Source organism: Brachionichthys hirsutus, unplaced genomic scaffold (assembly GCF_040956055.1).
Source record: "Brachionichthys hirsutus isolate HB-005 unplaced genomic scaffold, CSIRO-AGI_Bhir_v1 contig_445, whole genome shotgun sequence".
Lineage (NCBI taxonomy): Eukaryota > Metazoa > Chordata > Actinopteri > Lophiiformes > Brachionichthyidae > Brachionichthys > Brachionichthys hirsutus.
The window spans coordinates 316331-341816 of record NW_027180348.1 but is presented as its reverse complement, the minus strand read 5'-3'; the positions used below and the strand labels follow the sequence as shown (position 1 = coordinate 341816).

Below are 25486 nucleotides of genomic sequence, written 5' to 3'. Positions count from 1 at the left end.
TGCCCAGGTTATAACCGAAGGGTAACGACGCACTGGATTACATTCGGCTGAAAGAGATTGAATGGTAGTGACGGTCGTTTCGTTGGTGATACTTTTTACTTCTTTTGTGTTCAAATCCCTCGAAGCGAAACGGAAATGTTGCAATTGATTTAGAACACAAGACCCGTCAACCAGAGCATATGAGGCGTAAACCATCGCAGCACACCGAAGCGTACCCACTGTACTGGGATCCATTTCAAATCGCCCGATTCTGGCCAGGGACTGATTCTGAAATTTGTCCGCCTACTGTTAATCATTAACGATCATCATATTCATTTGGACTCACTGACCCATATTTAATAAAGACCATTAACAGGATGCTCAGCAGCCACAGACAGGAAAACAAACGGCAGTTGTCACAGAGTAAAGTAGGCATCAGGGTACATTAATAATTAAACAAAAACTAAACTTGTTTATGCTTTGCCTCAAAAAATCCTTTATTAGGTCAAATGCACGAGGCCACGTGACTCTAAAACAAGCCCGTGAGCGATGACATGTCGCTTTGCCAGTTGTTTATTTATAGATCCAAGGTAATCAAGAATTTGTTTTACAGCCTGAAAAACAACAGCCAAAGGGAAGGGAGTGTTTTCTCATCAGTTCATGTCGCTGCTTGTCAGGACTAGTCCTTAAGGCCGTGTTCTCACAAGTACATATACTGTGATACGAGTCTAGGAGAAAAGGGGCTCGCCAGAGGCGGGTCCAAGTCCAGTTCAGTATCCCTCATTGTCCCAGGTGACCTCATAGCCTGGATATTGAGCCTTTAGTTTCTCGGTAGCTGTGACGTGGTTTGCTCTCCCAAATCCCTGGAAATAAAAGCACATTACTGTCTACTTAGTGGGGGAATATAAAAAAAAAAAATCAATACCGGTACTCTTTAGTTATCTCACTATGAAGTATCCACAAACGTGGATCTGCTTGGCCTGGGGGTCGTGTTTGATCCTCCCTCCTCCGACACACTCACAGTCCAGGAGGCCTCCCTTCTCCAGCTCCTCAGAAACCTTGTCATAGATATCGGCTGTAAAAAAAATAAATATAAAAAAATGTGACATCGGACTATCATTATTCTATGTGTAAATATAATCTATAAATAAAAAAACACAGCAAGATAATTTGGATTAAGATAACACAAACAAAAGAATGTCTTTGATTTTAGAAATTAGAGCTAAAGAAAACGTAAACGCAGCTTTGATACAGTAAACGTGTTGAACTGGCATCTAACAATAAAACTGTGTCAACGCTTTTGGTGCAAACAGCTGCTTGTGCACGTGCGCTGCCTCCACCTGCTGTTTCTGTTGAAGCTCATGGCGTGTCAGGCCATGTGCTGGGAATGAATGAACTCATGGAAGAACGAAAACACGTTCATAGACCAGCATACGGATTTTTGTGGAGGTCACTGAGAGGTGATCATCTTATTAGCGGATGATATGGCCCAATTCAGCCTTTTATCATTATCAGTGCAAGCAGGAAGTGACTGGCTAGAAGTGCTGTGAATTAAGTATTGGTTTTCTTTACATCGATTTTTAAATCTATAATTGATCTCATTTGATTACGGCTTGATTCTAGTATTAGTACAACTAACCATCATGCTAAGGCCCAATCAATGCCCTGCATTCGAGCATGTGGCGGCAGCTGCTGCCGTTAAATCCTACCAACAGTGTTGGCAGCGATGTGCTAACGCTAAACTAACCCAAGTACCACAGCTGATGGGGATTGGATGACAAAAATCATTTTGTGCATGTTTCAGAAATACATTAAACTGACTTTTTAACTCTGAATGTGTGTCAAAGGTGACTTTATATTAATTAGGCTAATATATTCTATCTACATGCATGGATCCATTTGTTCTCTTCGTATTCCACTCTGTGTGATTTGGAGGCTCTATCAGACCTTAAACTCAGACATGGGCAAACCACGGCCGTTATGCTTTTCAATACGGCCCGCCGAACTTGTCCAATTACCAAAAAATTCAAGATCATAACTTTCATTTTGTCCCCACAATACCCGTGTTTCACCAGCAGATGGCGCACTGACCACCGGTGGCGTGTAGCGTGTTACTCTGCTTTCGTTTCTTTTTCCCCATTGCTATCTGAACCCCACTGGAGAAATGAGCGGACCAAAGAAAAGGAAAGTAGACGGTGAGGGCCGAGTGATTAATAAAGAGTGGACAACAAGATTTTTTTTCACCGAAATCCAATCTACGGCTGTATGTCTGATATGCCAAGAAGCCGTTGCGGTTTTTAAAGAATATAATATCAGCCGGCACTTTGCCACGAAGGATGCAAACTACGCTAGCAAGCAATCAACGCAAGAACGGGAGGCTCCTGCCGAGGTCTGCCGTCGCTTCTCTGATTTAGAAAGAATTGACGCATCACTCCCGTCCCCTTATTTACATTTACATTTTACATTTCTCCTCACACTGTTGTGCTATTTTAATCTATTTACATTTCTCCTCACACTGTTGTGCTATTTTAATCTATTTACGTGCGTCTTTTAATGAAGTGCGCATTTATGCACAGCAGTGGAACAACAATGAGTGCAGCAGGAAGGATTGAGATTTAGTATTTCGTGTTTTGATATGTTTTGAATGTTGAAAGTGATCATCTTTTTTCAATAAATGTTGATTTATTTAACTTTACGCCTTCAAGTGAAATTTATTAAAAACAGATGCAATCACCAGGTTTGACAGATCACAGTGTCATTGCTATTTTAATCTATTTACATTTCTCCTCACACTGTTGTGCCAAAATATGTGTAAATGCTGCATCTTGCATATTCATTGAGACAAACGTACTACCTGGATTAGGGCTATTTTGCACATTTGAAAGACGCAGTCCTTGGTACACACTGTTAGTAAATCGGGTTGTACATCTATCTGTGTGTGTACTGTGCTATGAGGTTTGCACACTACACACAACGCTTTAGTATATCTGGGCCAAACACTCATCCAAATGCTTCTGGCCCGGCCCCTCGGTCAAAATTTCAAACCCAATGTGGCCCGCATGTCAAAAAGTTTGCCCACCCCTGGGATAGGATGATGGTCTGGCTGAGTTTTCTCATTCAACAACCTGTAGTCAATGAATAACCGGAGAGTGCCATCCTTTTTCCTGACACACACTACAGGTGACGAGTAGGAAGAATATGACTTTTGAATCCAGCCTCTGGTTAACAAGTCCTGAATGTGAGCCTTAACTTCCTGACACAGATGTCGGGGTATTTCATTATGTGTTCTTTGAACCGGGACAGAGTCTTTTAAGTTAATGTCCATTTGTAAGGCAGTAACGCGGCCAGCATCCCACTCATCCCTGGCAAAGACATCACACTCCTCCCTCAGCACCTGCCGAACTCTGTGCTGCTGTTCTATGGAGAGGTGACTCAGGTCCATGGGCGGGTCCCAGGCCTCCTCCTGTACTACTCGACTTGGCTGTTCTACTAATGATGTGGACCTGCTGCCCAATGACTGAACCTCTGTAGACTTGCGCTCTAATGGATAGACCGCATCAATACTATGTACCCAGCCCAGCGTTGTCCGGCCCCATAGTGTGATGTCACAGTTCGTAGTATTTTCAACAGTTACTTCAATCCCTAAATTGGCTTGAGGGCATTGTATCAGCTGCTCTCTCACTTTGAGTCCTGTGGGCCATGGTGTCTCTGGATTAGGCTCCAGCAGGATGTGAGGCCCATTCAGCACCCCTTGTTGTAGATACCGTATTTTTTGGATTATACGTCGCTCCGGATTGTAGGTCGCACCAGCCAAAAAATGCATAATTAAGAAGAAAAAACCATATATAGGTCGCACTGGAGTATAAGTCGCATTTTTGGGGAAAATTTATTTGATAAAATCCAACACCAAACAACATATAGCACAAAGAACATGCTAACACGTTTACCAAAATATCAGGTTTTATTCAGAATCACGAAATCCAAGGAAATCTTCATCCTCGGTGTCACTTTTGAACAACTCCCCCAACTCGGCAGGTAGACAAGACGCCGCTTCCTCTTCTACGTCGCTTACATCAGACTCGTCGTCAGTTGCAGTTCCAATTATTCCAGCCTTTCTGAATCCCGACAGGATGGTTTCGGTTGTCACTGAAGCCCATGCTTTGTCGATCCATTCAATGACTTCCAGGAAAGTTGCATGGCGCATTCTCCCGGTTGCCGTGAAGCTGTGCTCTCCATCCGTCATCCACTGCTCCCACAGGTTACGCAAAACTGACTTAAAGCTCCTATTCACGGAGATATCAAGTGGCTGGAGTATTTTGGTTAAGCCTCCAGGGATGATGGCAGGTATGGAGTTGAAAAATTTTAATTTATTTTTTAACTGTGGTGTGATGTGCGCTCTCATGCTATCCATCACAAGCAGAGCTTTGCGTGCTCTAAAGAAGCCATCCGGTCGCTTATTATAACACTTTGTAAGCCACAAGTTCATCATTTCTTGATCAATCCACCCTTTCTCGTTCACGGCGACTGCAACTGAGGAGGATTGGATTTTTGGCATGGTTTTTCGTTTGAAAATGACCATCGGTGGCAGTTTTGATCCGTCTCCACAACATGCCAGCACCACTGTGAAGTGTGATCTCTCATGACCAGTTGTAACGATATTCAGACTTTTTTGCCCTTTCTCTGCAACACTTCGGCCCATGGGGATGTCAAAAGTGAGGGGGACCTCGTCCATGTTAATAATATGATCCGGTGTCACGTTGTGATCACTTACATGCTTTTCAATGAACGCGCGGAAACTGTCAACCTTGGCTTGGAAGTCCGCTGGCAGTTTTTGGGACAGTGTCGTCCTAGCTCTGATAGAGAGGCGTTTGCGCTGCAAGAAGCGGTAACACCAAGAAGGTCCTCCCGCAAAGCCGTTTATATTCACTTCCCTGGCAACCACCTGGGCGTGGAGACGCAACTGCACCGTTGACAAACCTCTCCCAGCAGCACGTTGTTCAGGCACCCATGCGTGAACTCGTTCCTCCAACTGTGGCCACCTAGCTTGTTGCCCGCGATTAGCTTTCTTTGTTTTCTTCATTTCAGTAAGCGTAACCTCCGCTTTTCGCCAGTCCCTTACAAGTTTTTTGCTCACTCCAAACTTTCTTTCTGCTGCTCGATTGCCGTTTTCGGCTCCATATTTCACTATCTGAAGCTTGTAAGCCGCGGAATATGACTTTCTTTTCGGCGCCGTTTTCAATCAGCCCTTCTAATTGGTGTTTTTAGATAACAGGTGTGACAGATAAATATGAACCTCCAGAAACCGCGACAGATTCTGACGGGTCACAGAGTTCCCTGTAACACCTGTTATAGAAATGTGTAGGCTACTGTCTCTGCGCTCACAGATTTTGTAAAAAAAAACATATATAAGTCGCTCCGATTTATAAGTCGCACCCCCGACCAAACTATGAAAAAAACCGCGACTTATAATCCGGAAAATACGGTAGTTACATTGCACTTGGATGGCTTTATTCTTTGGGACCGCGACTGGCTTTCTTCCCACTCGGGCAATGTAGGGGGTATTTTCAGATGCCGGTCTCCTCAAAACTGTTAACACCGCTCTCGCCGTCTTCTGGGTATTCCAGTGCTGAACAGAATCTCTGTATCATGTGACCCGCAGGGAAAAATCTTTCAGGGTCCTCGTTCGTCAACGCCAGCTCCTCGATTACATTAAATCCAATAATCGGACGTTCCAGTTCTGTAGAGGCGACAAGTATTGGGACAATCACAGGCTTATCAGCAACTGTATTCTGAGACAGAGTGAATGCCACTTCAATCCAGCCTTGTGTAGGGTTTTACCAAACCCTCTTCCGGTTCTTGTTCTCCGTAGAGGGTGCGTATTCAATGAGGAGAATGTGGGTTAAGATGAAGACATTTATATAATTAACAGATCAGTACAAGTTAGTTCAGATATCAGCGCTGAGATTCCAACACAGCTCTCGTGCCCGCGCTTCATTGGAATGAAGACGCTTCCTGCTTCGTCCTCACGTCATTCTGTCCCCTGAAGGCGGGACTTTGCCCCAGCCAATCTAAGCCCATGTTTATCTGTGTTGTGTGATGTCACTGTTGTGATGCGTTCAATTGAAATCAGTCATTATAATAACAAACTAAACGTGGTGCGTCCCTGTTGTTCTGTCGGCATGTAAACACGTTGTGGAATCCCATCTAATATGGAAATTCCCTCCACTTGATAAGGGATCTGTGTGCCATTTGCTGCAGGTCCAGTCCTCCCTCCTCCAGTAACTCCTCCACAGGCCTCACCGCAGCATCAGGTAAGTACCTCCGCTTCCTCTCCGCTCCAGTAATGGATACTTGTGAGCCAGTGTCCGACAGCACTTTGGTGTCCACGTCATTCATGGTGGCTCGGACCAGACACCTCCTCCCCACCAGCTGAGCTGTTTGGTGTTGTTTACTAGTGAGGGGTGCTGTCGTGCAGAATAGATCTATTTCCTTTCCAGGATTGCCACTCTCAATCCTGTTGGTGGAGGCTGGCATGTTCCTGGGTACTCTGCGGCAACCGATAGCCCAGTGGTCTGCGCTCCCACATTTGTAACAGTGGTCGCATTTCCCCCGTGGATTCGTCTGCTGACACTGGAAGCACCGTCTGCTGGGGCGTGTTCTCTGTGATCTGTGGAAGTTACCGCCACTTTGTCCCCTGGGAGGCGATGCTGGCTGCTGCAGGCTCGACAGGCGTGCAGTGAGGTTCTGTATGGCCTCACATATAGCTTTATTTCCTTGATCCACTTTTTCCAATAATGTGTCACGTTTTTGGGGCTTTTCTTGACTCTTGGTGCTCGTAGGGCTACTGTCATAACTACAGCTCTCTGAAGAAATTGTACTGGACTCATGACTCGCCGCCGACACCTTAACTCTGGATGTTATCGCCAGCTTACTCTTTCTCTCAGTTTCCATGTTGTAGGCAGCTGTCATTTTCTCCAGCAGGACTTTGTCTGCAACCCTTGGATTCTGTAAGTGTGGTTTTAAGTCCATGTGGATGGTGTCGTCCTGGAGTCCGGTAAGAATCGTTTGTAAAAACTGATTTTGAATAAGTTCTGGGCTGTATTTTAATCCAGTGTCTGCTCGTTCGGATGCAAAATGTGTTTGCTGCCTCAAGTCCATCGCTCGAACCAAAAACTGGACTGGAGTTTCTCTGGGCTCTTGTGCAACACGGGTGAGTAAGTGGTACAACTCAGTCGCATCTTTTTCAACAAAGTGAGTCCGAAGTATTTGTTTTAGTGCTTGCATTGACAGATCGTCCCCACTTTCCAAGTAGCTTCTTAGCTTTGTGCCAGGGATAATGGCCTGAATAACTGCATCAACAATTTCACCCTCTTCATATCCTTTCTTCATTGCTTTTGTAATTTGCCTGTCCAAACTTGCATATCCCAGCTTATCCTTTTGATCGTGTTCACCAATTTGACCACTAATCTTCAAGTCTTTTCTATACATCGGGTGCACAACAGTTCTTTCCGGCACATTCAGAGCAGCAGGCTCATAGCAGCAGCAGGCTCAGTCTTGGGTGCCGTGCCTTCCGTGGCCGCATGAGGGCGCTCTAGCGACGATTAGGGTAGATTATTCTAAATTTTAAGGTCTTTTTAAGGAGCTTAAGGCAGGGGTGGGCAAACTTTTTGACATGCGGGCCACATTGGGTTTGAAATTTTGACAGAGGGGCCGGGCCAGAAGCATTTGGATGAGTGTTTGGCCCAGATATACTAAAGCGTTGTGTGTAGTGTGCAAACCTCATAGCACAGTACACACACAGATAGATGTACAACCCGATTTACTACAGAAGAACAAAGGATGGAGAGAAGGTGACAAAATGAAGAAGAGGAGGGGAGAGATGGATGGTCGGCTCCGGGACAAAAGGAGGATGAGGCGATGAGGAGGAGGCGGAGTCTGGAGACTCCGTCGCGCTGTGTTGAAGTCACTTCCTGTCTCTATTTGCATTAATACGTCATCAATAAGGTTAATGTGTGCGTGTGTGTGCATGCGTGTGTGCGTGTGTGCGTGCGTGTGTGCGTGCGTGTGTGCGTGTGTGTGTGCGTGCATGCGTGTGTGCGTGCATGCGTGTGTGCGTGTGTGTGTGCGTGCGTGTGTGTGCGTGTGTGTGTGTGTGTGCGTGTGTGTGTGCGTGCGTGCGTGTGTGTGTGTGTGTGTGTGTGCGTGCGTGTGTGTGTGCGTGCGTGCGTGCCATGCTTTTATTTTTCTCTCCCAGTCTCCCTCCGGGGCCGGCCGGCAACCAATCGGGGTTGCCCGTCCCCGCCTACCAGCCAATCTCCATTCACGGAACTTTGCCTCGACGCAAGAGAGGCGGGGCCAACACCCCCCACGGTAACTACACCTGGGAATCCAGAGCCAATCAAACGCAGCAGATATTGTGCGGGACGTTGCCGCCGCCTCCCGGACACGCCCATCAACCCATGACCTCGCCGCTGGGTAAAAACAGCAGCGACGACTTCCGTGGTCGCAGGTGAGCGCTTTTTAAACGTAAATGTAAAGTTCATCCTGACACGAAGAACCGATAAACGTAAACAGGAAGTGACGCAATGTTTGACCGTTTCCTTTTCCTGAAAACCTTTACGAAGCGCGTTTCAATGCAAGGCGAGCATGAAAAGATGAAATTCTTCCTGCCTGAGTCTGTCAAGATTCCTGAAGGGGTTAAATGTTTGGCTCGACTTCAGAGGGAACACACACGCACACGCACACGCACACGCACACACACACACACCCCTCATCGTGTCTTCCTACCTTTATATCTCTGGTGTAGAGTTACAACAGACTGTATCTGATGCAGCCAGCTTTGTGTGTGTGTGTGTGTGTGTGCGTGTGTGCATGTGTGCGTGTTGCCCCCAGCAGCTGGGTTACCTTTGTGGGTCAGGGTGTGGCAGGACAGATCACAGATTACTGGGGGGCTCTTCGTCTGCTCCTCTTCATCTCAGCGGGACAGTTTGTCCGGGTCAAATCCAAAACTTTCCTTCCGACCTCCTCGGAATGTCACAGCCAGTCAGTCTTGACTTTCCAGCGCGGCTGCTGACGGCTGACCTGTGACCCCTGACCCCTTGTGTTGCACGAGGTCAGGGGGGGGTCAGGAGACGGACGGCGGCCACAGCAGAGTTGAAAGGAGAAAAGACACGTGCAACTTTTCTGCTCCTTTAGATAAATTCAACAAAATCCATCCGAGATTCTGAGATGAAAATCTGCCGTGCGTGAAGCGAGGACTAAAACTAGCTTTAGCTTCATTTATTTTATATTCTAGATGCTGCAAAAAGGCTCTTCTGTGGAATAAAAGATGCGCCAATGGGAAACACTGCCCCCTGCAGGCTGTCTGCAGACGCCGCATGCGTTCCCACTGTCGCTGTGTCACTCTCTCCCACATGCACAAATACGCAGTAAGCTCAAAAGCACAACGGTAGCCAGAAAAAGACTGCGGCGAGCCCCGCCTCCTGCTGGTTCTGTCCTCGCTTTTCTGTCTCTGGTCAGTTTGGCGGTTTGGAGGAGCAGAAGAAGCCCGTTTCTGATGCTGCTTCAGCAACACGGGCAGAAACAGCCGCGCTGGCTGCGGTCAGCAGCTCGGAATGTGCGGCCTTCGGCCTTCTCGCTTTGACGGCGCTTTGTGTCCGTTATTTTGGGACTTCTGGTCGGGAGCGGTAAACGTTATCAGGGAAGACTCACCCAGCAGGGCTGATGACGTCATCAGTCGATGACGTCATTAACATATGTGGGTTTTCCCAAATGACATGAAAAGTGTTCACTGAGCAGGAAGAACAACGCTGCCCTTACAGATAATCGATTATTGATTTGAATGAACTTCCCTTAATGTCAGTTAAACTTTTACAGAATCACTAAAACCCGCAGTCAGTGTTATTATTATTATTATTATTATTGTTATTATTATTGTTATTATTATTATTATTGTTATTATTATTATTATTATTATTATTCAAACATGTCTGCGCCCCATCCTGCTGGCGGCGCAGCGACGCACTAATCGATATCACATGCAGGTCTTGTGAGCGACGGCAGCGCGATTCATTCCAGTTCAGATGGAAGTATTTGCGATTCCAATGGCTCTATCTAATCGATCTAATCGATCTAATCGATCTAATGAGAGAATAAACATTTATTTAAGACAACATACCAGCAGACCGATTCCGTTTCTCCTCCTACTCGGCTGTTTCCGTTGTTTTATTGATCGGACGCTGTGAAACAGGAAGCGTTCTGTCAGCTAAAGTCCCGCCCACTGGCGGATTTTCATTGGTTCAAATTCTAGCACAAGATCACGTCTTACTGAGACATTCCACACGAGGGCAGGAGTTTCCACGGATCGATCCAAGGAAAGTTCATGTCGCTTAATTTAGGGTCGATTCGGTTCTCATTTCACTCTAAAACAACACTCTGCTATATCTGAACTGTTGTATTAAAATAACAGTTTGATTTATTTGATATATATTTTCTGCACCAAGTTAAAAATTCAGTCATGAAAACACTCCCCTCCCAGGTACCCCTTCCCCTAGATCAGGGGTCGGGAACCTATGGCTCGCGATCGCACATGGCTCGTGCTCAGATAAAAAAAAAAAAAAAAAAACTTTTTTTTATTTATTTTTTTACTCCCCTTGCCCGTGCTGACTGCAGCTGGTTTGCGCGCCCAGGTCGTGTGTCGTGTTTTTTGTTGTAAGTAACTTGTTCACTTGTGTCTGGATCTTATGTTCCGTTTTCTTTGCGGCACCAGCCAGTCGCCGTCTGTTAGTAGAGCTTGTGTTGCAGGGGCATTTTGCACGGCTGGCATTTTGCTGTGAAAATCACAGAGCGGAAGCACGCTGTCACGGTTCCGCCCTAAGCCTGGGCTGCCACTTTAAAAGTAGGCCGTCATCCCGCCATTAGGGGTGGGCGTGGCCAGCCGTGTGCACGGTGGCAGAGTGGACTTTGTTTGGCTCCACCTTAATTTCCAATTTCCCTGAGAATTCTCCAAATACACAGTTCACAACAAGTTTTTTTTATTATTTTTTTATTTACAAGTTTACAAAAAATAAACAAAAATAAAACATCGGGTTCTGACTCCGGCTTCTATTGTGATGAACGAGGGAGCAGACGTTGAAGGTGAAGAGAGCGGCTGAGCCGGCGGGTGAACACATGAACACAGCGTGAACAGCAACAACACACACTCTGAGCAGCCCCAGGGGGCAACTAGTGCGCTGATGGGGTATTAGCAAAACGCCGACTGATCTCTGATCCTCTGAAGATTGGAGTCACAACGACTTTTATCCAGGACAATCTAATTATCGCCACAGATTATTTTTAGCTCTCTTTAACATCAGAGGTGCTTTTTCTTCAATTAAACACTTTATTTGCTCTTTTTTTTTTACTTTGTTTTTTGTGCATTCATATTCTTTGCTTCTAAAAAGCACGTCCAGGCAAACAAAATAATGGGAGTCTTGAGTCTTGTGATGGAACGACCAGAAATAATCCAGCACGAGAAAGTTATTTGGTAATAAATGTGATCGTTATGAGGGTTTAAGTTTAATTTTACAGTTAAAGTGACATATATTATCTGTTTAATGTCATTTAAGGCGGCAGCTAAATGATCATTTTGTTGCTTCTTTAAAAGAGCCGTCATCAGATTGCTTCTTGTGTCTGAGCAGCACTTTAAAACCCAAAGAAATGCCATTAATAATGAAGCAAAGCTGAGATGTGAGGAAGTCGACAGACTATAATCAGAACTTTTGAGTTATGAACTGTTTGTCAAACGAAACAAGTAATTCCGAGGTGGCACTTTGGACTTAACCCTTTAATCTGATAATAAACATTTTCAACTGAGCTCTGAAGAAATATTTCAATCTGGCATGTTCAATAGATCTGAAAGTAATAGTAATTTGCTATTTTTAGAAGAAAATAGCGTGGGCAGATCTTCTGAAATGATTCCCACGTTGATCTAATTTAATGCTTCTCACCTGTGTGGGTTCTCATGTGGAGTGCCAAGTTACCACTCTGTCTGAAATGTTTCCCACATGTTTTACAATTATAAGGCTTCTCACCTGTGTGGGTTCTCATGTGGACTGCCAAGTCACCACTCTGTCTGAAATGTTTCCCACATGTTTTACAATTATAAGGCTTCTCACCTGTGTGGGTTCTCATGTGGACTGTCAATGCACCACTTACTCTAAAATGTTTCCCACATGTTTTACAATTATAAGGCTTCTCACCTGTGTGGGTTCTCATGTGGACTGCCAATTGACCACTCTGTCTAAAATGTTTCCCACATGTTTTACAATTATAAGGCTTCTCACCTGTGTGGGTTCTCATGTGGGCTGCCAAGTCACCACTCTGTCTAAAATGTTTCCCACATGTTTTACAATTATAAGGCTTCTCACCTGTGTGGGTTCTCATGTGGACTGCCAATTGACCACTCCGTCTAAAATGTTTCCCACATGTTTTACAACTATAAGGCTTCTCACCTGTGTGGGTTCTCATGTGTTTTAGACAGTCACTATTTCTTGTGAAAGCTTTGCTGCATATTGTGCAAACATATGGTCTCCTTTTTCCATCCTTTTTGCTGTGGGTTTGAAGTGTGGGATCACATTCAACATCCTCTTGACCTGTTTCTCTTCTGTTATCATGGCTTCCAGATGCATGACAGCCGTTCGAGAACAGCAGCTGGTCAATGTCTGCTGCTCCTACCACAGAGGTAATAACTGGCATGAGAACTCCAGACTCTTCATCTGCATCTTCATCAGCTTTCAGGAACAGAGTCTGATCTTTGCTGTGGTCTTTTTCTCCACGAGTCGGACTCAACATGAAGGTTCCAGTCTCCTGCTTCAGTCCAAGCCGCTCTCTCTCCTGACTGGTGGGGATTTCTTCCTGCTCCTCTTTCACGCGTGGAGGCTCTGGCTCCTCTTTGACAATACTGGAGTTCATCTCCTCCTTCCAGAGCTGCTGATCCGCAGGAACCTCCTCCTCCTCCTCCTTACAGACATGTTGCTGTGGACAATCTGGAGGACAGATTGAAGGAATTGGACGCTGCTGTGATGAAGCAAGCATGCGAGGACAAACATACATACTTATTCTGGGTGATTTCATTCCGGGTCTCCAGGTGATATCTCGCAGTCTTCGCTGATGATCGATCTTCACTCCGTTTTGTTCACTCGGTTCTTTACAGGCAATCTTTGGTCGCTTTTTAAAAAGGCATCCTGTTCAGCTGAAATACCTGCAGACGAAACAAATGATTTCCTGTTATCTTCTGCTACAGCCGATTGTACCGTTAATTTAAAATCAATAGAAATGGAGAATCGCCTCCCTTTATTCCTCTAGAAACTACAAATATCATTTAAAGAACAGGAATACCAATGCAAAAATAAATGTCATGGAAAGCAGAAATATACATAAATGTATGCAATATAACCAGAAAATACAAAATACTAATGACATCACTGTCTTTTAAACCTATTATATAAGGAATCGTCTTTTGTCTAAATATAATCTCAAAGCCTAAAAGTAGAATTTGTTCTTTAAAGTGTTCATGACACAAAATTGAGATTTTTAAACATAATAGATAATAGAGAAATCCGACCCCAATGAAATATTTAAAAGTTACAAACACACATTGCGTCATCCCACTGAGAACAAAGAACCGTTCTTGTGACTAGCATTTTAGCGGACTAGCATTTATCCCACTGAAAGACATCGACCCGGATATGACGTCAGTGACAGAACGAATCTCGGCTTCGTTTCAGTGTTGGGCAAATAACACCTAGTTCTGATCAAATAAACCAATCGGAGATATACCAGATATTTAGCAGTACAATGGTGTAGTTTATATAATCGAATGTGCAAAGAATGATTGGAAAAAAAGACGCTAATAGCGTTAGCGCGAAGCTAACGGCTAAGTTCAATGTCAAATTCAATATGAATGCTAACAGAGCAGCTGCTATCCAGTTAAGCTAGCTATCGCCCGGTTAAACTGTAATGACGCGATGCGGCATTAAAGACGCATCACACGCAGTTCAGTAAATTTTGAACGTTAAAATATATCCCGGTTTGTAAAGAGGATCCCGGTCAAGATGTCCAAATTCCATAAACCGGTTCTTCAGTTTTGGAAAATATCGTTAACGGCTAGTTTCCGACCCACCGTCTTCAAAAACGCAGACAGAACGAACTCGGGCGTTGTTTATAACGGAACATTCATTTCCCCAAGGACCCCTTAGCTGCCCAAGGTGCCTGATGTAAAAACACTAAATTCAGCTTTGGACAGTTACGGTACAAAACAAGCAATCATAATACAGTAGTTCCTCATTTTGGGGGGTTACGTTCTAAAAACAACCCGCAATAAGTGAAATCCAGAATGTAGTCATCTTTATTATTTTACAATTATTATACATGTACATAAATGTTTTAAGGCTGTAAAACCCCTCACCACACTTTATACACGTTTAACAGTCAGGCACTAATCTAAATAGATTGTTTCATAGCGTGTTTCTTTACGTTAGGGTACGTGTCATTTGGGAGGACAGCATAGAAGTCAATGAGACTGTTGGGATTAAATGCGTCTTTGAGAACATCACAGTTCTGTAACTCGGCTAACTCAAACTGATAAGAAGGCTGGGCTTCATCAATATCGGCAACAAAGGGTTTCTGGAAAAGACGGATTTCTTTTGCATTAACATGAAGTTCACGGAATCGCACACCAAACTCCTCCTTCAGCATTTCCAGTGCTCGCACACACCTTTCAGCTGGGAACGGGACGGCTGGGTTATCTGCAGAGAAGCTCTGTGTGACAGGGAGATGGATGAAGTTGTGCTTTTTCACTTGTTCCAAAAGCCGCACCAGTTTCACCTCGAATGCTTTTATGTGGGAATACATGTTGCAAATGAGTTTCCCCTGGCCTTGTAGCTGCAGGTTAAGGCTGTTCAGCATTTCTGTCATGTCTGTTAAAAATGTGAGGTGCCATTTCCACTCTGGGTCGATCAGCTCTGGGACCGTTTTGTCTTTTGAATGAAGAAATGCATTAATTTCGGGTAGCAGCTCGTAAAAACGCCTCAAGGTCACAGTCAATAATACAGTAATCTCGAGCAAAGAAGAGATTACCTATTTGGGCCGTGTTCCCCCAAGGGTGGAACTGTGACTCCTGCCCTCAAAACATGCACCTCTTTGGCCTCATTCAAAACGGCCCTAAAAATACACCTTTCAGGGGGGCAGGAACAGGAACAGAAACAGAATCAGAATCAGAACCAGGTGTTTATTGCCATTGTCAGTGAAGGTTCACAGACTAGGAATGTTTCTCGGTGAAGTCGTGCTACATGTAACAGTAATGACGAATACACAAAAAACATAGAAGTACAGACACATCACAAAACAGCAGCAGCAAGAGTGGATACACAGATATATTATTATATTATATTAGCAGCAGTAAAACTAGCGTAATCGCGCAGTGCAAAGAGAACAGTGCAAGTTATCAGTTACGAAATGTTCAAGAGTCCGGGACAGAATTATTTTATTATTCTTTTTAATTTGTTATTTTGCGTCTGTGGTGTAATTTATTTTTATTTTATTTGTATTGTTAAATGTCGATGATTTATGTACAAAGGACTTTCAACAGAACCAAGACCGCAAGGGTGTTTGACTGTACGTGGACTCTAACATGCTATCTAATAAATATATTCATCATCACCATCACTGATTGATTATTAAATATAGATCAGAGCTGATCATTCATTGACGTTTCAGATATCATGAAACCAGGTGCAGCGGGTAGCACAGTCTCCTCACATCAGCAAGGTTCGGGGTTCGATTCCTATCGCTACAGAGTTTGTATGTTCTGTGGGTGTGAGCAAACGTGCTGGCGACGCGTCCGGGGTGTGCCCCACCCCTCGTCAGCTGGGATAGGATCCAGAAACACGAGTGACCCTGGCGGCTGCAGACGAGACAAGGCCGACTCGTCTTACAAGAAAAAGGGAAGGACGAAGACGGCTGATATTTCCCAGCAGCCTTTGCAACATTAGAATTGATACAGACATTTTGATCAGCATGTTAAATGAATTTATTATTATAACATTCATTCATATTTAACCGTGAAGACGTAGATTTCTTTGGTATGATGCTAAATTAAGTCAGGGGTACGCCGATATCGCTTAATGTGACGGCATCACGTCACTGATGAAATTGCTGCCATACTGCGTTACTGTGCCTTTGATGTAGCTTGTCATACAACTGTCTTTGATGTACTTATTGAACTTTGATGTCTATGTCTTTGAAGTCATTGAGTGGGAACCTATTTATACAAGCAATCCTCTCAGTATATTTCTCAACACTCAAGTATGTACAACAAAGAGATGCAAGCACCCGTACGGCCCTCCAAGGACACGGGTCGGGTCCTCCCAGGAAAAACGACAAGTCTGCTCCTCCCAGCAAAAGTTACGAGTCTGGATCTCCCAGCAAGAGCGAGGAGTCTGGTCCTCCCAGAAAAAACTTCGTCCCTTCTCGGTGAGGTTTTCCAAGAATTTCTTGGGAAACTGTCCAACAAAGAGTGGGACGCCCTGCAGTCAGGGACCGCCGATAAGAAGACAGAAGCACGTCTTCTGGATATGGGTGCCGATATAATTAAAGTAGTGGCTGACTCAGTGACTCAGAAAATCACTTCCCCCCTGAGATCAAAAACGTTAGGGAACAGCCTTCTTGTTGATTTAGAGAAAGTCCAAGAAGCGCTGGATGAAGTCCTTCCACCGGTCCTTGCCTCGACAATGGGCGTTCCAGAGGTGGTTGAGATGTTGGCCCCATACGAGATATCACGTCTGGTGTCTAGAGAGGTGATAAAGACCTTAAGCAGGAGCCCCAAAGAAGCTACAATCACAAGTGGGCAGATCTCCATAATGCGGCACTTCAGAAAGCTACTGCAGAGATTTGCTCAAAAGAGTCGCAAATTTCTTTGCTGGTTGAAAGAGGAAGAGTCGGCAGCGAAGGACCTCGTCTCTCCGGAAGGATCCGAGACCGAGGACTCCATGATGGGAGATCTGATCCCTTCAGAATCGACCATAAACAACGCCGTCGATAAGGACAACATCGTCTGTGAACCCACAGAAGGCGAAAAGGAAATTCTTCCAGCGCTACCAGAGGCCCCTGCCATCATGGAAGGGGTGCCTTTGGTAGCTGTGGAAGAGGGAGACCTCCCCACTGCAAGGGTCTGTGGTCAAGAAGACAGGAGTGATGTCCAAACTGCATCGTCGCCGGAAGGCTTGGAGAAGCAGTGTCGCTGGATCATCACGGTGCTTCTCGCAAGGATCTTCCAGGGCAAGAAGATTCCTGTAACGGACATGATGGAGATCAAGGAGATGATGACGAGTGTGCTCGTCTCCAGTATCCAGGAGTCGTCGATCACTCTGGAGATGGACACGAAGCAGGTCGACAAGCTCGCCAGACGTGTCCTTAAGAAGTTATGCAAACTGATGGGCAACCAATGGACAGTTTGCATAAACATGATGGGAAAGAGGGCGGGAATTTATAAGATCGTCATCGACACCCTGATCAGATGTCTGGAGAAAACAAGGAGACCGAACCCATTTGTTCGGGTCATTCGGTCTGTTTGTGGCCTCTTTCGCAGGTCCAAGAGCTCCGAAGAGCCATCCAAGTCCTGATGAGACGTTCGTGGCGTGAACGCCCGCTTCCCCGGCTTGCAGGTCGTAGGTGTTGCAGCGCCTATGACAGCTGGCTATGGGTGAGAGGCGGGGTGCACCCTGATCAAGTCGCCAGGGCACCGATACCGGACTGACTACAGATGAGTCCTTGTTTTTGACTCTCCTCTGACCTGCCATTCTCTCTCTCTCTCCCAACCCAGCCGGTCAGACAGATGGCCGTCCCCATGAGCCTAGGTTCTGTCCAAGGTTTCTGCCTGTTAAAGGGCAGTTTTTCCTTGCCTCCGTTGCCAAAGTGCTTGCTCTTGTGGGTCAAGTTGGGTTCTGTCGTTTCCACGTGATCGCGTCACAAATTCACGAAACACAAATGAATTGAATAAAACATTTAAAGGTTGCTATTATCGTCTCGTCTACTATATTGTTCTGTATCTGTAATAACTACTTGCAGTTCTCTGGTGGTTCTGCTGGATCCTAATGGGCTGTCAAAGTCTCGGCTCGATGATGAAACCATTAGAGGCGGCTACACCCTGGACGAGCCGCCAGTTCATCACAGAGTCATTGGCATGTTCTCCCCGTGTCTGCGTGGGTTCTCTCCGGGGTCTCCGGGTTCCTCCCACCCACGAAAACATGTTGAACATAGGAAATAAACACTTTGTTATGTTAATACTAAACCTGCTAATTAATATTTATTTGAATTAAACAGCTGATGAACTTCAGATGGTTTGAATAATTCTGTTCCGGAACACACAAGTTGGACTCCAGCCGCCAGAGCGCAACGCTAACAGGCTAGCTTAGCAACGCGCACGACCCGAGCCCGAGTTCGTCATCAGCGGGTCCGAACGACGCGGAACTCGGCAGAAGATCAAACGGCGAGGAGGCGTCGGAGGTTTAACCGCCTGGGTCCTTCTGTCAGAAGCCATCAGCAGCAGCGGCGCTACACAGCACGTTAGCATTTAGCTGAGCAACTTACCGGAGCAGCTAAATGGGTCGAATCCCAAAAGCAACACTTTCGTGAGACAACCACCAAAAGACGAGTGTAGATTCAACGCGCCGGTTCTCAACTCACACCCCGATAGTAGCAATAGCTAGCTATTAGCAGTTAGCTTCCACAGACCGCCCAGTTAGACCACTTCTGTTAGCATTAGCGTTAGCTAGAGGGCTAGCTGTTAGCGCGCATGAGAAACCAGGGCAGCTTCTGGGCGCTTATTCGCCGCCCCACTTTAAATGTTAACGACTCGCGTCAAGTTAACGGAGGGCGCTGCCACAAAACCGGGAAACTAGCACGCAGCAGCGCCGAGAGAAAAGTGAGAAAATGGTTCGATGCGATCCGCTTTTTCCTCTCCAGCTTTCCAGACAACTTAAACCGATCTCACATCCGTTTCACAAGGCTGGCACGATAAAGCTTCCCGACGAAACATTAGCGAAAAATGAAAGTTGAAGCGGCCGCTCCATCATGGAGGCCATGTTTAGGAGCGACCGAAGCACCGCCTGTCAGCGACAACAGGAGAAGTAGGTCCGGGGAACCCCTGAACTACTACACCGGAACAGGAAGTTCCACCGGGCAGAGTTGATTGTTTACGTTTGTAAATGCTGACTTTGACGTCTAATAGTTTAAAGCGCGTTCGTGTTTGTGTGCGCGTGCGTCAGAATGGGTTTATTTGTTTGTGTTGTTCAAAAAGTGTGTCTGACCTCGCGGAGCGATCTGTGGGAGGACCAATCCGGTGAAGCGGTCTCCGTCATCAGGTCTGAAATCCCGGACCGGAGCGGCGAGGAGCGGAACCGCTGCCGCACGTGAATCATTCTGATTACAATAATAATGAGGAAAGCACTCAGACAGCACAGACCTCCGCCGAGCAGCTCGTTCCCATCCTAACTGGATCTACACCGTCCACATGGTGATCTGGATCAGCATCAAAAGGTTCTAGAACGTTCTTGGTGTCTTTATACTCCAACCATGAAGAGTAAACGTGAATCAGAGTCGATGTGTATTTTTAACTGATTTTTGAATCCATAAATGGAATAAAATGAAATCTTTTTTTATACTGACTCCATTCTGGATCCGATCCAGATGAGATCGGCTAGGATTGTTTCTTTTTATTTCTTCCTATCGTCATTGAGAATAATAGTTACATTACTCAAGTGAATTATGATTTAACTGTGAACCAACATCAGCAGCTGTGTTAAACCCGGCCAGCTGTTCTGTCGCTACAAGCTCTCCCTTGATGGCTGCCGCCGGCCGGAGGTCCTCTTACCGAACTGTAGAGTCAATAGCAGGACAACCGATGCGAGCCTCGGCTGCAACATCTTTGTTCCTCTTCAACGCGAGCGATCTGAAGGTTCGAACGCAACCTAGAGCGTCTGCTGGTTGATCTGACCCCTTTCTACAACAGATAACGCCCGGACTTTAAAATCTCCCAGCATGCAAGTGCAACAAACCATCATAAAACAACCTCCTCCAGTATATATGGGAATGTATTGTACAACACCTCATGCAGATGCTACTTCCTTACAGTAACTTAGAGCAGCTCAAGATTGGGAAGTCTCCAGTTGCATTGAAGTCATTCTGGCAGAATAAATAACAACATAAAGCATAAGGCCGGTCAAATATTCAGACATTAAGCAATAAAGCAGACTGAAGAGTTGCTCTATTATTAACACATTCATATATATATGTAGAGCCGCTGCTCCTCCGCATTGAGAGGAGCCAGATGAGGTGGCTCGGGCATCGATTCAGGATGCCTCCTCCACCGGGAGGAGACCACGGGGACGGACTGAGGACATGCTGGAGAGACGATGTCTCTCGGCTGGCCTGGGAACGCATCGGGATCCCCCTCGGAAGAGCTGGAAGAAGTGGCCGGGGAGAGGGAAGTCTGGGCTTCCCTGCTTGGGCTGCTGCCCCCTCGACCCCCCCGGATAAAGTGGTTGAAGATGGATGGATGTTACGTTGAGGGTGTCCCTCTTCAGTTTGAGTGCAGCTCCTTAAGTTTCTGCCAGCATGTTAATTCATGACTTTTTTTTGGCAGCATATCTGTTTAAATCCTTTAACAGCAGTTTCCTGCAGCAGCATTTTTTTAACTCCATTGTAGAATACCTGCCCAGGTTATAACCGAAGGGTAACGACGCACTGGATTACATTCGGCTGAAAGAGATTGAATGGTAGTGACGGTCGTTTCGTTGGTGATACTTTTTACTTCTTTTGTGTTCAAATCCCTCGAAGCGAAACAGAAATGTTGCAATTGATTTAGAACACAAGACCCGTCAACCAGAGCATATGAGGCGTAAACCATCGCAGCACACCGAAGCGTACCCGCTGTACTGGGATCCATTTCAAATCGCCCGATTCTGGCCAGGGACTGATTCTGAAATTTGTCCGCCTACTGTTAATCATTAACGATCATCATATTCATTTGGACTCACTGACCCATATTTAATAAAGACCATTAACAGGATGCTCAGCAGCCACAGACAGGAAAACAAACGGCAGTTGTCACAGAGTAAAGTAGGCATCAGGGTACATTAATAATTAAACAAAAACTAAACTTGTTTATGCTTTGCCTCAAAAAATCCTTTATTAGGTCAAATGCACGAGGCCACGTGACTCTAAAACAAGCCCGTGAGCGATGACATGTCGCTTTGCCAGTTGTTTATTTATAGATCCAAGGTAATCAAGAATTTGTTTTACAGCCTGAAAAACAACAGCCAAAGGGAAGGGAGTGTTTTCTCATCAGTTCATGTCGCTGCTTGTCAGGACTAGTCCTTAAGGCCGTGTTCTCACAAGTACATATACTGTGATACGAGTCTAGGAGAAAAGGGGCTCGCCAGAGGCGGGTCCAAGTCCAGTTCAGTATCCCTCATTGTCCCAGGTGACCTCATAGCCTGGATATTGAGCCTTTAGTTTCTCGGTAGCTGTGACGTGGTTTGCTCTCCCAAATCCCTGGAAATAAAAGCACATTACTGTCTACTTAGTGGGGGAATATAAAAAAAAAAAATCAATACCGGTACTCTTTAGTTATCTCACTATGGAGTATCCATAAACGTGGATCTGCTTGGCCTGGGGGTCGTGTTTGATCCTCCCTCCTCCGACACACTCACAGTCCAGGAGGCCTCCCTTCTCCAGCTCCTCAGAAACCTTGTCATAGATATCGGCTGTAAAAAAAATAAATATAAAAAAATGTGACATCGGACTATCATTATTCTATGTGTAAATATAATCTATAAATAAAAAAACACAGCAAGATAATCTGGATTAAGATAACACAAACAAAAAAATGTCTTTGATTTTAGAAATTAGAGCTAAAGAAAACGTAAACGCAGCTTTGATACAGTAAACGTGTTGAACTGGCATCTAACAATAAAACTGTGTCAACGCTTTTGGTGCAAACAGCTGCTTGTGCACGTGCGCTGCCTCCACCTGCTGTTTCTGTTGAAGCTCATGGCGTGTCAGGCCATGTGCTGGGAATGAATGAACTCATGGAAGAACGAAAACACGTTCATAGACCAGCATACGGATTTTTGTGGAGGTCACTGAGAGGTGATCATCTTATTAGCGGATGATATGGCCCAATTCAGCCTTTTATCATTATCAGTGCAAGCAGGAAGTGACTGGCTAGAAGTGCTGTGAATTAAGTATTGGTTTTCTTTACATCGATTTTTAAATCTATAATTGATCTCATTTGATTACGGCTTGATTCTAGTATTAGTACAACTAACCATCATGCTAAGGCCCAATCAATGCCCTGCATTCGAGCATGTGGCGGCAGCTGCTGCCGTTAAATCCTACCAACAGTGTTGGCAGCGATGTGCTAACGCTAAACTAACCCAAGTACCACAGCTGATGGGGATTGGATGACAAAAATCATTTTGTGCATGTTTCAGAAATACATTAAACTGACTTTTTAACTCTGAATGTGTGTCAAAGGTGACTTTATATTAATTAGGCTAATATATTCTATCTACATGCATGGATCCATTTGTTCTCTTCGTATTCCACTCTGTGTGATTTGGAGGCTCTATCAGACCTTAAACTCAGACATGGGCAAACCACGGCCCGTTATGCTTTTCAATACGGCCCGCCGAACTTGTCCAATTACCAAAAAATTCAAGATCATAACTTTCATTTTGTCCCCGCAATACCCGTGTTTCACCAGCAGATGGCGCACTGACCACCGGTGGCGTGTAGCGTGTTACTCTGCTTTCGTTTCTTTTTCCCCATTGCTATCTGAACCCCACTGGAGAAATGAGCGGACCAAAGAAAAGGAAAGTAGACGGTGAGGGCCGAGTGATTAATAAAGAGTGGACAACAAGATTTTTTTTCACCGAAATCCAATCTACGGCTGTATGTCTGATATGCCAAGAAGCCGTTGCGGTTTTTAAAGAATATAATATCAGCCGGCACTTTGCCACGAAGGATGCAAACTACGCTAGCAAGCAATCAACGCAAGAACGGGAGGCTCCTGCCGAGGTCTGCCGTCGCTTCTCTGATTTAGAAAGAATTGACGCATCACTCCCGTCCCCTTATTTACATTTACATTTTACATTTCTCCTCACACTGTTGTGCTATTTTAATCTATTTACATTTCTCCTCACACTGTTGTGCCAAAATATGTGTAAATGCTGCATCTTGCATATTCATTGAGACAAACGTACTACCTGGATAAAGGCTATTTTGCACATTTGAAAGACGCAGTCCTTGGTACACACTGTTAGTAAATCGGGTTGTACATCTATCTGTGTGTGTACTGTGCTATGAGGTTTGCACACTACACACAACGCTTTAGTATATCTGGGCCAAACACTCATCCAAATGCTTCTGGCCCGGCCCCTCTGTCAAAATTTCAAACCCAATGTGGCCCGCATGTCAAAAAGTTTGCCCACCCCTGCCTTAAGCTCCTTAAAAAGACCTTAAAATTTAGAATAATCTACCCTAATCGTCGCTAGAGCGCCCTCATGCGGCCACGGAAGGCACGGCACCCAAGACTGAGCCTGCTGCTGCTATGAGCCTGCTGCTCTGAATGTGCCGGAAAGAACTGTTGTTCACCCGATGTATAGAAAAGACTTGAAGATTAGTGGTCAAATTGGTGAACACGATCAAAAGAATAAGCTGGGATATGCAAGTTTGGACAGGCAAATTACAAAAGCAATGAAGAAAGGATATGAGGGTGAAATTGTTGATGCAGTTATTCAGGCCATTATCCCTGGCACAAAGCTAAGAAGCTACTTGGAAAGTGGGGACGATCTGTCAATGCAAGCACTAAAACAAATACTTCGGACTCACTTTGTTGAAAAAGATGCGACTGAGTTGTACCACTTACTCACCCGTGTTGCACAAGAGCCCAGAGAAACTCCAGTCCAGTTTTTGGTTCGAGCGATGGACTTGAGGCAGCAAACACATTTTGCATCCGAACGAGCAGACACTGGATTAAAATACAGCCCAGAACTTATTCAAAATCAGTTTTTACAAACGATTCTTACCGGACTCCAGGACGACACCATCCACATGGACTTAAAACCACACTTACAGAATCCAAGGGTTGCAGACAAAGTCCTGCTGGAGAAAATGACAGCTGCCTACAACATGGAAACTGAGAGAAAGAGTAAGCTGGCGATAACATCCAGAGTTAAGGTGTCGGCGGCGAGTCATGAGTCCAGTACAATTTCTTCAGAGAGCTGTAGTTATGACAGTAGCCCTACGAGCACCAAGAGTCAAGAAAAGCCCCAAAAACGTGACACATTATTGGAAAAAGTGGATCAAGGAAATAAAGCTATATGTGAGGCCATACAGAACCTCACTGCACGCCTGTCGAGCCTCCAGCAGCCAGCATCGCCTCCCAGGGGACAAAGTGGCGGTAACTTCCACAGATCACAGAGAACACGCCCCAGCAGACGGTGCTTCCAGTGTCAGCAGACGAATCCACGGGGGAAATGCGACCACTGTTACAAATGTGGGAGCGCAGACCACTGGGCTATCGGTTGCCGCAGAGTACCCAGGAACATGCCAGCCTCCACCAACAGGATTAAGAGTGGCAATCCTGGAAAGGAAATAGATCTATTCTGCACGACAGCACCCCTCACTAGTAAACAACACCAGATTTTTTATGGGTGTTGTCTGGTATGTGAGGATTCTCATCGCTCCCCACCTCAGCCTCGAGAGCCCAGCTGGGGTTTACGAGGAGCAGGTGGTTGCCGTGGTGACGTCTCGGGGGCCGATCGGAGTTCCATCCGACCGCCAACTCCTCCGAAGCGGAGCTCACGACAACGGCGAGCGCTGGACGTCGAGCCGAACTGATTTCGGAGATGTTCTGTGTTCTCCTCCTCCATTCTCCTCAGTTGCCATAGCGATCTCCATCCTGCGACCCTGAGGGCCCCCGCCTCCTCTGAACGGTGACGGAGTGAATGGAGACTTCTGTCGGGTTGCACAACTAAATCTCATTATTTATGGCCGTATTAAACTCGGAGGGCTTAAAGCTAAACATGCTAATGTTCCCGTGGGAACAGCAGCACCGGCTTAGGGGATTTAAACTACCAACCTTGAAAACGCAGTCTTGGATTTGGGCTAATTGCCTCTTTCACTGGGGTTTATGCCTCAAGTAGGGAGCGATGCTAAACTACGCTAATAAACTGAAGTATCAGCATGAAAGGAACGATTTGCACGTTTTAGCTACAGTTCAGTCCGGAGACTGTTGGTGGACGAAACAAGCGCACCTCCGCCAAGGTAACATGTCTGAAAAAATGTTGTGTGTGTGCGTGTGTGTGTGCGTGTGCGTGTGCGTGTGCGTGTGCGTGTGCGTGTGCGTGTGTGTGTGTGTGTGCGTGCTCTGACCTCTCTGGGAATTTGTCAGTGGACTCAGAAA

General features: G+C 45.6%; 1 protein-coding gene and 1 long non-coding RNA gene across 2 annotated transcripts; both read right to left on the bottom strand.

Annotated features, from left to right (window-relative positions):
* Positions 1–365: 365 nt before the first annotated feature.
* LOC137913862 (uncharacterized) lies at positions 366–10198 on the bottom strand. The gene is made up of 4 exons (XR_011106393.1): positions 10157–10198; positions 8884–9076; positions 927–1054; positions 366–842 (listed from the first exon to the last, which is right to left on the bottom strand). It is a non-coding gene; the product is annotated as an uncharacterized lncRNA (long non-coding RNA).
* Positions 10199–21093: 10895 nt separating this feature from the next.
* LOC137913869 (14 kDa phosphohistidine phosphatase-like) lies at positions 21094–24115 on the bottom strand. Its single transcript, XM_068757493.1, has 3 exons — positions 23952–24115; positions 21655–21782; positions 21094–21570 (listed from the first exon to the last, which is right to left on the bottom strand). Exons 1-3 carry the CDS (start codon positions 24025–24027, stop codon positions 21478–21480), a joined length of 297 nt encoding a protein of 98 aa, XP_068613594.1. The 5' UTR covers positions 24028–24115; the 3' UTR covers positions 21094–21477.
* Between the last annotated feature and the right edge of the window lie 1371 nt (positions 24116–25486).